At 41.1% G+C, this 13,232-nt stretch overlaps 3 protein-coding genes across 5 annotated transcripts in view; 1 reads left to right on the top strand and 2 right to left on the bottom strand.

Annotated features, from left to right (window-relative positions):
• Positions 1–217: 217 nt before the first annotated feature.
• Positions 218–6,992, bottom strand: DTX3L (deltex E3 ubiquitin ligase 3L). Its single transcript, XM_074547959.1, has 5 exons — positions 6,815–6,992; positions 6,129–6,352; positions 3,386–4,876; positions 2,490–2,707; positions 218–1,230 (listed from the first exon to the last, which is right to left on the bottom strand). The coding sequence occupies exons 1-5, from the start codon at positions 6,990–6,992 to the stop codon at positions 1,161–1,163; spliced, it is 2,181 nt and encodes a 726-aa protein (XP_074404060.1). The 3' UTR covers positions 218–1,160.
• Positions 6,993–7,035: 43 nt separating this feature from the next.
• PARP9 (poly(ADP-ribose) polymerase family member 9) overlaps positions 7,036–13,232 on the top strand; it is a 10,418-nt gene continuing 4,221 nt past the window's right edge. For 2 of the 3 annotated variants that reach the window (XM_074547958.1, XM_074547957.1), the window contains exons 1-7: positions 7,134–7,305; positions 7,497–7,536; positions 8,263–9,092; positions 10,430–10,651; positions 10,732–10,944; positions 11,705–11,765; positions 12,220–12,594. In XM_074547958.1, the coding sequence (XP_074404059.1) occupies positions 7,249–7,305; positions 7,497–7,536; positions 8,263–9,092; positions 10,430–10,651; positions 10,732–10,944; positions 11,705–11,765; positions 12,220–12,594 (1,798 nt within the window). In that variant the 5' untranslated portion in view covers positions 7,134–7,248. The other variant, XM_005487939.4, reaches the window with a different exon arrangement.
• FAIM (Fas apoptotic inhibitory molecule) overlaps positions 10,747–13,232 on the bottom strand; it is a 13,414-nt gene continuing 10,928 nt past the window's right edge. The window contains exon 7 of the mRNA XM_026793997.2: positions 10,747–10,885. The gene's annotated coding sequence lies outside the window, so the exon portion shown is untranslated. The remainder of the gene's footprint in view (positions 10,886–13,232) is intronic.

Raw genomic sequence — 13,232 nt, 5'->3', positions numbered from 1 at the left:
CAAGGTGGCAAAGTTGTAGTGCCTATTGACAGTGTGGGAATCTTAAAATAATAAAAAAACCCAAAGTAATACATTTTAAAAAAGAGGGGTGGCATGGAGCCCAAACTGCCCCAAAACATGGTGTTGCAGGGAAGCTCCTAAATCTAAAAAATATATACAGCTATATGTATTGCAAAAAGGAGGAAAAACCCGTACAGAAGAAACACACATGGTATTTTTGTATTTTCTTTATTAGTTGTCCTCAGTAGCCTTAGAGAAATGGTTCAACTTACTAAAAATCATGTCTGTGTGACATACCACCACACAGGTAATTAGCAGGTTATTTAAGCACTGCAGAGTATCTTTATGATACAATTTAAACCTATATTGGAAGCAATTGAAAGAATACAGTTTTATAGTTGAAAAAGTGATTTTAAAGTTGTAGTCAAGTTTAAGCACAATGGCAGGCACAGAACCAGGAGCCCACTGTCAGATATGGACACAGACACTGTTACTTCCCACAGCTCCAACACAGCTCTCAGCATTCAGCACTTCTGCAGAGCTCAGCATCCATGTACCCACTTGTACATGATCCATGGCTAATTTCACATGCAAAACCCAAATCACTAAGGCAATTTTTACCGTGAAAATAAGCAAAAGTCCATAACCTTATCACAGCTAACACTGTCATAGCTGCATACAAATTTTAGATTAGATTACATATTTGCATACAAATTTGTATACAAATTTTAGATTTAGATTAGATTAGGTTACATGATGCCAGCCATGCTGGCAGACATCATAATGCAAAGCTAAGAGAAATGTTTCATCTAATAAAAGTAGTGGATCTAAGGGGTTTTGGAAATCAGACTGGAGAGTTGTGAGGAAAAGGGCCAATTAGATTTGCTAGTAAAGCAAGATACACAAAGTGCAAACAGAACTGATACTACACTCCCAAGAACCAAATTTTGTAAAGGCTACATATATAGGAAGTAAATGATTTGTGCAAAGAACGTACATTGTTTGATGAGAAAAGATTACTTTTCTTAGCTAACTGTGAAATACAAGCAATTTAGGTAGGTAGTTAAACAAAGCAACTTCCCTCAGAGCTTGAATAGCACATTAACTGCTATATGTTTGTTTAGTCATTGCACTTAAGAGTTGAGAGTTGATAGATTCCCTTATTCAATTCCTTTTGCTTTCAATTCTGATCGAACACGCTGCAGATAAGAAGGATCTGGGTAACCAAACCTAGGAGAAGAAGAGAAGAATTGTTTGGGCTATTTCTGTAATGAAGGACTTGACAATTCTACAAAACCATCTCATCAAAGTCTTTTTAGAAATTTTATGCAGTTCTTGCCCTAGAGAGAAAACAGACCCATATTGCCAGTCACAGAAACGATACAGACACCATAAAGCTACAAACTTAAGGAGCTGCTACATTTTGTTGTCCAAATTGATACTAAGAACTTGATTTTCAAAGCTGCCTGGGGTCTCCCTTCCAAATGATAGGGTGTTTGGGTATATATCTTTTAAAAAGAAAATCAGACCTGAAGCATATCCAAGTGAGCCTTCAAATCAGAAAGACAATGGCACCTCTGGACTTGAAGTAGTGCAACACCAGAACTGCATATGAAGCACGTGATAAGCAAGAGAGAGGATTTGCACAGAGTGAAGAGTAAAGTAAAACTGATATTTTTTGCTCTTTTAATGATCCTAGCCCAGTCAGGAGGATCTAGACATGAGCCTTTAAAGCTTGCAAGATACCACCTACCCCTTACAGGTTGCAACAAGCTTGAAAGGACTGGTCCAAGATTCCCCCTTGTCTCTGCTGCAGGCAGCTCACACTCTGTCCTGGTGATTGCTCCTTTCACTTAAGTACAGCACATCCTCAAGAAATACTGGATAGGGCGGTCATCTACCCACTCAGAAAATCCTCTCACAGCTTGAATGGCCAAAATGGGGTAACCCTTTTTATGGCTGGGGCTGGCACTGTGTCCTGGGTTCTGACCCACCAAGTGCTGCACAACACTTGGCTCCTAGCATCTAAAAGGACACGACCATATCTGCACTACAATCTCACTTCCTGCTGTTAGCTCTGCTAAGCAGAATTTCAAATCACATTTTACAACATGATGAGTGCCATCTTTACCAGGATCATAATGGACCAGCACCTCCTGGTGCAGAACAGCAGGTAACAGGAGAGGCATAGATCAGGAATCCAACCTTAGGTGTCATCAAAAGCTTGCTGTCCTGTAGATTCTAATCAAAGCAGTTATTAACTAAGTACCTTACAAACTCACTGGGGAATGAGTAGTCTGAGGGGCAGCAGAACACTAAGATCACCCTTGTTCCAACTGTCCAAATAGGGGAAGGTGGTTAACATCTGGATCCATAGGGCATTCCACAATCACTCTGTTAGTGAAAGCTCTAAATGTGGAAGATATTCAAGGCAGTCTTCCTGACACATCTGAGTAACAACAGTATTGCATAAAGACAAGACTACTTACTGGGTAGGTCCTCCATCAATGGCAGTTTTATGGTGAATATCATTCCATGTGATAACATTTTGTGCACCAGTAGTACGTGACTGCCCCACTGTGAAAATCAATTTCTGTCGAAAGGCCCTTCTGAGGAGCTGCAGAATTTCTCGCCCTTCCTCATTGTCAGGTAAATATGCTTTTCGACGAACTGGCCCATAACTCTGCCCTGGGTTTGGGTGGCTGCTCTGTTTTGTAGAAAAACAAAACAAACCCACTCTGTATATCATAAATCATTCAGAAGGACATAGCATGACTGATAACTAATTCTGAGTTTTTTCTCTTTAGATACTTTATTTCGTACAAATGTCATTCACACTTTCTTGTCATCACTCATGCACCCATTGCTAGTTTTAAATTTGTTTTTCCCTCTTTTCTCTCCCAAATGCATGGTGCTGCACCTGTGACTTTTTTAATTTACTCCATTCTCAGTCCTAGTCATGAATCCAGGCACATTAACATAAGGAGATATCTCACCTGGAAAGCTCTCACCAAACCAGCCCACTATTCATTTTTGTCCATTGGTGTCCACAGCAAAGAGAACATCCCAGAAATTCTCATTATATTTTGCTTACATGATATCACTGCATAGATTTCAGTTCAGTTACTCCCACTGTACAAATTAAAGACAGGTATCTCTGTCCTGGTGCATATAAAATGGAGGCTGATCATCTGACTATTTCATTCCTACTGTATTAACTTAATCATGCCCAAAAAGATTGAACTAAACACTTGCAGATTTGTACAAAATAAAGAAATGTCCTCCCTGAACATGCATTCAAGTAATGGGAAAAGAATTAATTTTGTATTCAATATTGGTTTTGTTGTGGGGAAAATATCTTTAGGAAATATTTAAGCATACTTACAGTTTGAATACCACCATTCATAACATAGTTAATTTCAATGGTGCCACAATTGGGATAACCAGGAAGAGACGAACTGTTAGTTCTAGTTAACATTCTTCCCTCTGGTTGGTTTCCTGTCAGGACTCCACAGACAGTATTACAAACTGGACAAGCTTGTTTATAAACCATGGCTTTGTCAATGCAAGCTTTGCAAAATGCATGTTTGCACTTTTCTAATATTTCTTTATTTTCAATTTTGTCCCTGCAAATTGGACATTCATCATCTTCTTTTTCTTCTGTCTTTGCCCGAGTCTGTCCCTCAGAAGAAAGGTTATTCTTTTGCCTATCACTGGACTTAGATGCTCCTGTAGCTTCTTGAGAGCTGAAGCCAGAGGACAGTGGTGCCCTATTTATAGTTTGTGTCCCTTCAGTGTTAAGAAGGGGCTTCGTGTACTTTTCAGCAACTTCATTCTTCTGAAGTTTTACATTAAGGTCTTCAAATTTCTTAGCATTAGGCAGCACACCTAAAGTTTTCTTCTGATCTTCTGAAAGCTTCACGCTGATGCCTTTTTCTCTTAACATAGCAGAGGCACTCTGAAATGCACTGATAAAACTTTCAGTAGCATGTGATGACATATCAGAAGTTTCAGATTTAGGCCTAAATATTACGGCCTTCTGGCCATATGACTTCTCTTTTATTTCTACCAGTGTATCAAATTTGCCATTTATGTTTTCAATTTCTTCGCTTAGTATGGTTTCCAACATTTTAAACACCGAAGCATCAATTTCAATTCCATCCCTGTATTTGTACCATTGAGATGATATTTTCATATTCTTTTCAGCTTGGTTGTTCTCACCTTCCCCTGCTAGAAATATTTGGGCAGCTGAAATCTCATTCCTTGAACCTCGGAGTAGCAACTGATTCCCTTCCTCTTTAGCAAGAAGATTTCTAAACTTTTTATTTAATTTTACTATTGTCTCTTCTAATGTGTCAATCTTTGTTATGGGAACTTTTTCCTGCGTCAGATCTTTTGTAGCTTCCTGGAAGGTTCTGATAAAAGAATCACTAGCTGCTTGTAACAATGCAGGACTTTGATTGGAAGATATGTATATGAATGTGTAATGCTCATCGTGACCTTTACTTCTTATACATGCTCCAAACCTTTCATGTAGTTCTCTGATTTCCTCTTTGTGGGTATGAATAAAATATTCATAGAGAGCTGTCACAACTGTAAACTCAACTGTTTCTTCAGTATTCAGGCCATTTTCGTCTTTCAAACCATTCTTACATTCAGAATGTGAAAAATCCTGGTTTGGGTCTTTGCCTGCAAGGATATCTTCAAAGTAGTGATAAGCTTTTTCAATATCTGTAAAATCTCCTGTCAATTTCTCAGAGCCATCCACACCAGGGCTTCCTTCTCTCTTTAAGTTTGGACACATAATGGTAATTTTCTCCCTTTGGTCTTCAGTGAACATACTGGTATTCAAAGTAGCAGATACTGTAAGAAATATCTACAGAAAAGACAAGAACACATCAACATTAGTTTTCTCTAAGGTTCTCTGCTGGCTACTTCTGTATTTTCAGCAGGGAGAAGCTCTGTCCATCCCAGTAGTGCCAGATTACTACAAACAAGTTTGCACACAGTATTTCTTTTATGTCACATACACTAACAGTACAAACAGGCAAATAGCACAATCTGCTTCTAAGTCAGCAGCAAAAATGAAATGCCCTAATGTCACCAGCACTGCAGAAGGAAAGACAGTAACTCTGCTATTTAGGCTGAGACTGCGACCCAAAATAGTATCTATCCCCTTAGAGCCAGGTTACACAGACACAACATGTTTTAACATGACTTGTAAGTTATATTTCATTGCTCTTATTAATATTAGAGCAATGAAATATAACTTACAAGTCATGTTAAAACATGTTGTTTTAACACGACTTTGAAATATTTTCACTCATTATCTTTCTTTAAAATTTTCCCAGAAGTCATGCTTTAATAACTCCAAGAGTTAGGGCAGAAAACAGTATTCTGAAAAAGAATAATGAACACATTCCCTTCTGTACTTCACACAGACAGCGTGATGGGGAAATTTGCAGTATAGATGCCAGGTAAACACTATGTTAACCCATGCTATACTTCAAAAGCTACACCTATGTTACCAAGCAGAACAGGGTAAAGCCCTCTAAGCCAGATATCATGAGCCACATCCACACCATGTTGCCCTATCCCATATCCCTAAACACAGCTGATCTTTTCTGCGTAACTTTTGGTTCAAAGTGTCTGAAATCATGTTTGCGGTGCTACATCGCATCACAGCAGACTTTTTTAATGCTGAAGAGATGGAGATAATTAGGGTTGCCTCAAGGTGCAAACCATGTTGAAAGAGTAGGTGGAAGGCTGGAAAGAGTAGGTGAAAGGTAGGTGGAAGAGTAGGTGCAGGTGGAAAGGACCCAAATCTCAGACAATTCTTCTACCTTTTGAGAGCAGCCCTTGGTGCACACTACCCCTGAAACCTGCCAGAGTGCTGCTTTGGGGAATAGAGGCTGGCACCTGTCAGAGTCAGGCTGGAAACCATGCTTCCTGTAAACATGTGTAGATTGACCTCTGGTCTGGCACTCAAATGTCACTCCTGGCCCCCATTCCATTATCTAAGATCACATAATTGACTTTTTTTTTTGACACAAAATATTTAAGTGCAACATAAAGAACTCATGGAACTACAAGTGGGGCAGGTTGTGACATTGCTGTTCCTGATGCACCTTTTTGGTAAGGTCTTCTTTTGCTGTGGCCCCACAGCCACCGCTGTCCCGCTGCTGCTGCTGGGGCAGGGCCGGGCCGGCAGTGCCTTTGCTGTGGCCGGCAGAGGCGTGCGCTGTAACCCGGCTCTTGCCCGGGGCCCCTTCTCCCGGCAGGATGACTATCTCGCAGCATCTTGTATCCAGTTCCAAGGTGTGCTTTGAGCGGGATTCCACACGCTTCCTATCTGTGGTAATTTCAGAATGACAGAATCACAGAACTGTTATGGCAGGAAGGAACCTCTGGAGATCATCCCACCCAACTTCAGGAGCAAGGCAGAGTCATCTGGAATGTGTCAAGAGACAGAGACGCCACGACTCTCCTGGCTAGCCTGTCCTACTGCTCTGCCACCCTCGATGTAAAGAAATTCTTCCTCATGTTAAGGTGAAATTTCTTGTGTTCTAGTTTATGCCCTCTGCTCCTTGTCCTGTGGCTGGCTACCACCGAAAAGTCTGGCACGCCCTTAGGATATTTATATGCATTAATGAGACCCTTTCTTAATTTGGACAAAGGCAGATAGGGCTGATAAAGTTACCTGCAAACGTGATGGTCCACCCGCGGCCCCAGAGCCGCCCTGCCCAGGGACACTAAATGGTGCCTGGCGGCCATTTCCAGTCCACTCACAGCCGCCCCCACGCCCGGCCCGTACCTTGCTCCTTAGAGAAGTCCACCCAGTAGGTGCCGGCCTCGGGGCCCGGGCGCACGCTGCACTCGCCGCCCCCCGACCGCTTTCCCGACTGGAAGTATTTCAGGAGCTTGTGGATCGCCTTGTCGGCGGGGGTGGGCGCAGGATTCAGCCGCACCAGCAGCGGCGCGGCCGCCATCATCCCACACCGCCCCGCCGCCCGCTTTCGCTTTCGTTTCGCGCTCCGCCGCTCGCTTTCGCTTTCGCTTCCCGCTCCGCCCGCAGCCCCGAGCGCTGCGGATCCGCCCTGAGCGAGATGGGGATCGTCCAGGTAGAGGAGCGGGGCAGGGGGACAGGGGCCCGGGGCGGCGGCTGCCTCAGGGCTCCGGGGGCGGCGGGAGCTCCCGGCGGGGCTGAGGGGAACGCAGCAGTCCCGTCCCGTGGCCCGGCGCTCGGGAATGGCTCCGCCCGGCCTCGCACTGCTCAGAGTCAGCCGGAGCTGCAGGAACCTGAGGGTAACTTCACCCGCAGAGCTCCCGCAGCTCCCAGCAGCGTTTTAAACACTAGAAAACTTCGTATAGATGTTCGAAAACTGGTGCTGGTTTGATTTGCAGCAGAATCTCTCTTGTAGGAAGGCAGGTCACGTACTTTATTGCTTGTAACATTTACTTTCTCTTTTCCTTTTTTTCTCTTTTTGTTACAATAGAGTTACGTTTCAGATTTCCTCAGAGGGAAGCCCGCTTTAGGTAAGCCTCTCGTTTTGCCATCTGCGGAGTGTGTACTTTTATGTAAGTTGAAAACTGACAGCTACTGCCAGCAAACTGGAAAACAAAAGCCAAAAGCAACCTGAAATTCATAACTAATGTGAAATAGACACAGTTATGAATCAACATTATTATTAATTACTTCAACAGGACTTTCTTGCATTTCTCTTTTAAAAGCAAGAGCTCAGATGTCTTTTAATGAGTCAGCATGTATACTTTATAAGTGCAAAACGTCTGACTTTTTACAAGCAGGTAGTATACCCCGGAGGAAAGTTCAACTAAACTCACACAAATTGATTTAAACTAATTAACATAACTGCTGTAGTTTAGTACTGCTGACATCTGCCAGGAGAGGGCTCTATAGCCATAGTAATACTGTAAAAACTGTTCCTTAAAATGTGCTTTTAAAAGCTTTTCTGAGTTCATACGAAGTTCCATACAAAGAAGGAATTTGCTTGTGGGCTTTAAGTGCAGACTAATAGACTCACTGAATTAAAACTCAGTATAAGATTTCTATGGCACAGTTAAATGAACCTCCTTGGGTTCTCTAAACCTATGAAAAGGGGAGAGAAAAGATTAGAGTGTGTAAAAAAATATTGTTTAGCAATGACAGTAGGATAAAATTGAGAGCTATAAACCACACTTCTAGACAAAAATAAATGTTTTGTTAGTAATACCTTCTATTTCACTTTATATTCTGTGTCCTAGGGTCAAATTTCATAATGGATGAAGTCAATTTGATGATGCCCATCAGTAAAGATGCCTATGAAGCTCTTAAGAGAAGAGAAAACTGTCTAAATAATCTCATTTCCAAAAGGTTTGCTTGTACGTTGGCCTTCAGAAAAGCAGCAAAAAGCACTGGTGAAGTATACAGGAAAAAAGTAAAGTGGGGCATTGACGTTTGTGTTTATAAGGATGATCTCACAAGACACAAGGTCGATGCTGTGGTGAATGCAGCCAATGGGTATCTTGAACATGCAGCAGGTCTTGCTCTTGCCCTTGTAAAAGCTGGAGGGCCAGAAATAGAAAAGGAAAGCAAGCTTTATGTTCGTAGCTATGGAGAAGTCAAAGTTGGTGACATAGCAGTTACAGGTGGAGGGAAGCTTCCTTGTACAGTAATTATTCATGCAGTTGGTCCAAGGTGGGATATTCGCGAAAAGGAAAGATGTTGTCATCTGCTTCACAATGCTATTTTGAATGTTCTGCGTTATGTTAGTGCTCCAGGAAGAGCTTTAAAGTCTGTGGCTATCCCAGCAGTGAGTTCAGGTATCTATGCCTTCCCAATTGATTTGTGTTCTAAAGTGATTGTAATGGCTGTAAAGGAGTTTGTTGAGACAAATCCACCAGGCAGTCTCAGGGAAATCCGCCTGGTGAACATTGAGGAGTCTACAGTGGCAGCAATAAAGAAGGCCTGTGAAGAGTTTCTGGGTGATACCAGTTCACTTGAAGACACTGTGCCAGCTGCACTAAGCTCACCTCACCTCGTGCATCAAAACATTCGCATGCGCATCATAGAACAGCACCCCGAAGATCTGAAGGTGAGTCTGTCCTGTCATTTGTGCAACACGGTGCTGCCTCCAAGTCTTTGCAGGATTTGGAGCCCAAGAGTTCAGAACACATTTTGTATCAGTCCACTAAATGGTTTTCTTGTCAGTTTGACGAGAATTTACACATAGTAATTAAATCATAGTAGCAAGGAGTTGGTTTTTGTCTAAATGGGTATGGAACTTTGAAATGTTTTTATTTTGTTTTTGTATACATGCTGTTATAACAGGAAGCAGATAAAGATTGAATGATTTAATAATACATCTCTGTGTTAAGATTTATCTTCTAATTATGTAGGAGTTCACATTTTATAATGTACTCCAGACAAGTAGTCTCTTATTTCCTGCCTTGCTTTTTTTCCTATAATTTATGTTCGTGTAACTCCATTACTGGAATTATTCAGCAAACACTGAAACAGCAGAAAATAACTTACACAGATGATGTGCACCTTACCTTTAAATAGAGCATTACTTGAATTGTTTAACTTTTTAGCTAGAAAATCTGATGCAAAATAGATGACCTCAGTCATAGGAATTCAACAGAGTTCTCTTAGACTGCAAGGTACATCACAGGAATGGCATTTACTTTTAGCAAATACTATATCTTAAAAATAAATACATTTTTATTTTAAAGAAGTATCATAATTTAAAAGGAAGTTTGGTTTTTTGGTGTAAGAACAAAGGATTGCAAAGTTGATCTTGCAGGGAATTTTATTAACCAATTCTACAGCACTGAAAGATGCACATGCCCTCAAGACCATGAAGAAAACATGTTCTTGTGTCTTTAGATAATATTCAACAGTTAAGGTTAGAACAATTACTGCTGTTATCAGCATTCTGTAAACAAGTTTTTTGTGGTTTTGATATTTTAAATACAGGGCACCTACTATGGGAATCTGCTTTTTCCATTGGAAACAATTTGTATTGGAAACAATCACAGCTTTGCAGTTCCCTTATGTGTACTGCCACTGCTATTTGGTGATGTGTCCTTGCTACCCTGAGGCTGGGATGACAGCCACATCCATAGTTCTCTCCTGCTGATAACTGGCACGTGGGTCACTTAGACAGTGAGAGTAATAATTCTGTTCAGTGCGCTCTTGATGACTGGAACAGCTTTGTGCACACTGTTGGTTCCTGAACTGGCACTGCAAAGTGCATACTTTGATGTGTTCCAGTGCTCTAGTAGTAAGTAGTAGGAAAATTCAAGCAGCTGATCTGTGGCAGTCAGGTCTCTGTACAGGAATTGTGCTTAGAAAAAATGCTCTCTATAATAGCAAGGCTTGCAAATAGTCAGTTTGTAGTACACTGAAATTTACACTCTTTCCTTGCAGAATACAGCTATTATTAACCTCATGAATGCCAGGGATGGGCTTTCCTCTCAGTCTTCAAGACTGCTGGAAAAAGAGGATCCAGCTTTTCGGAAGGAAGTTCATCATCATCTTAGACATCTGACACATTTTAAGGAGCCCCTGATAATGGGAACCCATCAGCTGCTCTCTACCTTTGTCCTGCATGTGCTATTGCAGTACCAGCACCCGGTGCTACAGCTTGAGGTGATGATCACTTACTTTGGATCTCAGTGCATTCTCATGTTGGGTGATGTGAGGACTGAAGGACTTTGTTTTTCCTGCAGGAATTGAAGGATGCAGTGAAAAGATGCCTGGGTCATTTTCAGGAAAACTCATGTCCCTCAGTGTCTTTTCCAATAAATTGGTCACCAAAGCTGCCTGTTGACACAGTGGCAGACACCATGATTGAAGCAGTTTTAAATTTTGCCAGGGTACATCCTAAGAAGAAGAGAGAAGTGCAGTTTGTCATTTGCCCCGGTGACCGTGCTGCCTATGAGGTAACCAATTTGTTGTTAACTACCCATAAGGAAGTCAGAAAACTCTAGAAGTATTTCCATAGATGACTAAAAGTGATGATAGTCTGTTCTGTACTAACAGTGACTCCAGGCAGCAGGTCTCTTTGTGAAGCTATTACTTTCATTAACAGATACTCAATCTTTGTAAATAATTATTTTCTCCTCACTAAACTAGAAGGCTGGAGCCTGTAGTGTGATAAAAGGGAGAGAGCTTTAAAATTCTCATGTCTGTCAGTGAATGTATAAGAAGGAGCCTACTCTTAACTAATTAATGAACAAATATTCCTCCTCAGTAAATATTTACAGTCAGTTTTGGTTTTTTGTATGGAGCTCTGAAGGCAAAACACTATCAACATATATGAGCTAACATAATAGAAGCTTTTCAAATAGACAGGCAGGAGAATAGTCTGGCTTTTAAAACTGAGTAAAGATGCATCAGCATTAAAATGCAAGTAATGAACACCTTTATCTTATGTGGTAGCATGACATAGGCCACAACCACAAGGAGCAGGTAAAGGTGCCACTCAGTGTGTAAGGTGTGTTACCTTAGGAGATGCAGAAGAACAGGAATGCATTTGATATTGTCAGGAATAACATTTTGGGAAAAGCTGACAAATGCCAGTGTTAACAATTTCAGAATCAGGGGTGGGGCTGTAAACTACTTGTCTAACAGTGTTTTGAAGATATTAATTGCATATTTGATTAGAAATTGCAAACTGCTCCTAAACTTTTATCTTTCAAGGTTGTCTTGAGAAAATTTTATTCAGCAAAATGCAAACTGGAAAGCAGAAGTGATCCTTTGGGTAAGTAATGAACAAAAAGGGCATTTCATGTAAATGAGTACTCCCAATTTGAGAATCTGTAATCACAGAATTCCCTTTAAAATAGGGAACTTAGTATTTACATATGAGTCTTGGGGAGAGGAGGAAGCAAAAACTCATGAGCACTTTGTATTTTTACATTTATAGGAGTGGAACTGGGCAGACCCTTTTAAGACTTAAAATCCATTGTCATTGCCTAATTTGTTTGAAGTAATTTAGTGAAAGGCAGATAAATTCTCCATATGTGTGTGTGTATCCTGGAAATCTTACCTCTTCATAGCTGATCTCTTTTTTGAGCATACCAGAAGAGTAGTGTGTTTCTTGCACTGTACAGCTGGGATTACAAATAGGAATTTGTGTCAGCCCTTGAAAGCTTCTCTCTCTTTCAATGCACTTGTATTAAAAATATATATATATATATATATATATCTTCCAGGGACAGAGTCAGGCAGTCAGACTGCAAAAGAGCCTGCAAGCAGTGAACCTGTGATTGAACTTAAAGGGTGCACGCCCACAGCACTGGGAGCAGCAGAATCGTGGCTCCAAGAAATAATGAAAATTCAGGAAGGTTCCCATGCTGTTATTAAAAACAACTACATTTTTTGCTTTGGAAAAGAGGAGTTTGCAGAACTCTTTCGACACCAGCCTTCCAGTGTATGTGTGTCAGAAGAAGTGAGAGATGGACGAGCAAAACTGGAATTTCAGGGCCCTCCTGATGTTTTGATTGATACAGTGCTCACAGCTGAAGAATTACTGCTTCGTGTGCAAGAGAAGGCCATGGCTGAACAAGAGAAACTGCTCTACTCAATGTGTATGTAAAGTAAATAGTGCCTAAACACTAATTAAGTAAATAAGTGCCTAAACAAGGTTAAGTATGAAGCAACAGATCTCTGTATTGCTGAGAGGGGACAGAGATACATTCAGTTCACACACACATACTGAATATTGCTTTAATTGCTGATATCCCTGTACTTTCACCGTGTGAGCCCCTGGAAGACCATTTGTTAGCTGTGGTCTCTCACGTGGCAGCATTCCCAGTAGGGGCTGGCCATGATGGATATCCAGCTGAGTGGAGCTCCCTCCAGGATGCCTTCACCCTAAAGCCTGGCCCCTGGGGATTTACAAAATTTGCACTTCATTAACACACACCTTTGCTGAGCTCTTGCTGGCTACAGCTGGACCACTGTTGCAGGGCTCAGCAGTGGACTTGTTCTGCAGAGCTGAACAATTGATATAACTAATGGCATTACAGAAAGCTACTGAGTGATCAATTTTAATTTGTGTTTTGATAATCATTCAAGATAGATACCTTTATTTGAAAGCTCAGCTGTGAAGAGGTGTCATGGAGATCATAAATTGCTTTTCTTTAGTTTCTTCTCTCCTGGTTTCTTTATAATAAATGCAGAAAACCAGAATACATTTACATACATCTTTGTATGTATCTACTAG

This window comes from Zonotrichia albicollis, chromosome 10 (assembly GCF_047830755.1).
Source record: "Zonotrichia albicollis isolate bZonAlb1 chromosome 10, bZonAlb1.hap1, whole genome shotgun sequence".
Lineage (NCBI taxonomy): Eukaryota > Metazoa > Chordata > Aves > Passeriformes > Passerellidae > Zonotrichia > Zonotrichia albicollis.
This window is presented reverse-complemented; position numbering and strand designations above follow the sequence as displayed.

What these genes read in the sequence shown, in the direction of transcription:
- DTX3L (XM_074547959.1), bottom strand. Translation starts at nt 6,992, where the DNA reads ATGATGGCGGCCGCGCCGCTGCTGGTGCGGCTGAATCCTGCGCCCACC. An exon ending in TGAATGGTGGTATTCAAACT is followed by an intron (nt 2,708 to 3,385) that starts GTAAGTATGCTT and finishes TCTACAAAACAG; the next exon opens with AGCAGCCACCCAAACCCAGG. An exon ending in ATTGATGGAGGACCTACCCA is followed by an intron (nt 1,231 to 2,489) that starts GTAAGTAGTCTT and finishes TTCTTCTCCTAG; the next exon opens with GTTTGGTTACCCAGATCCTT.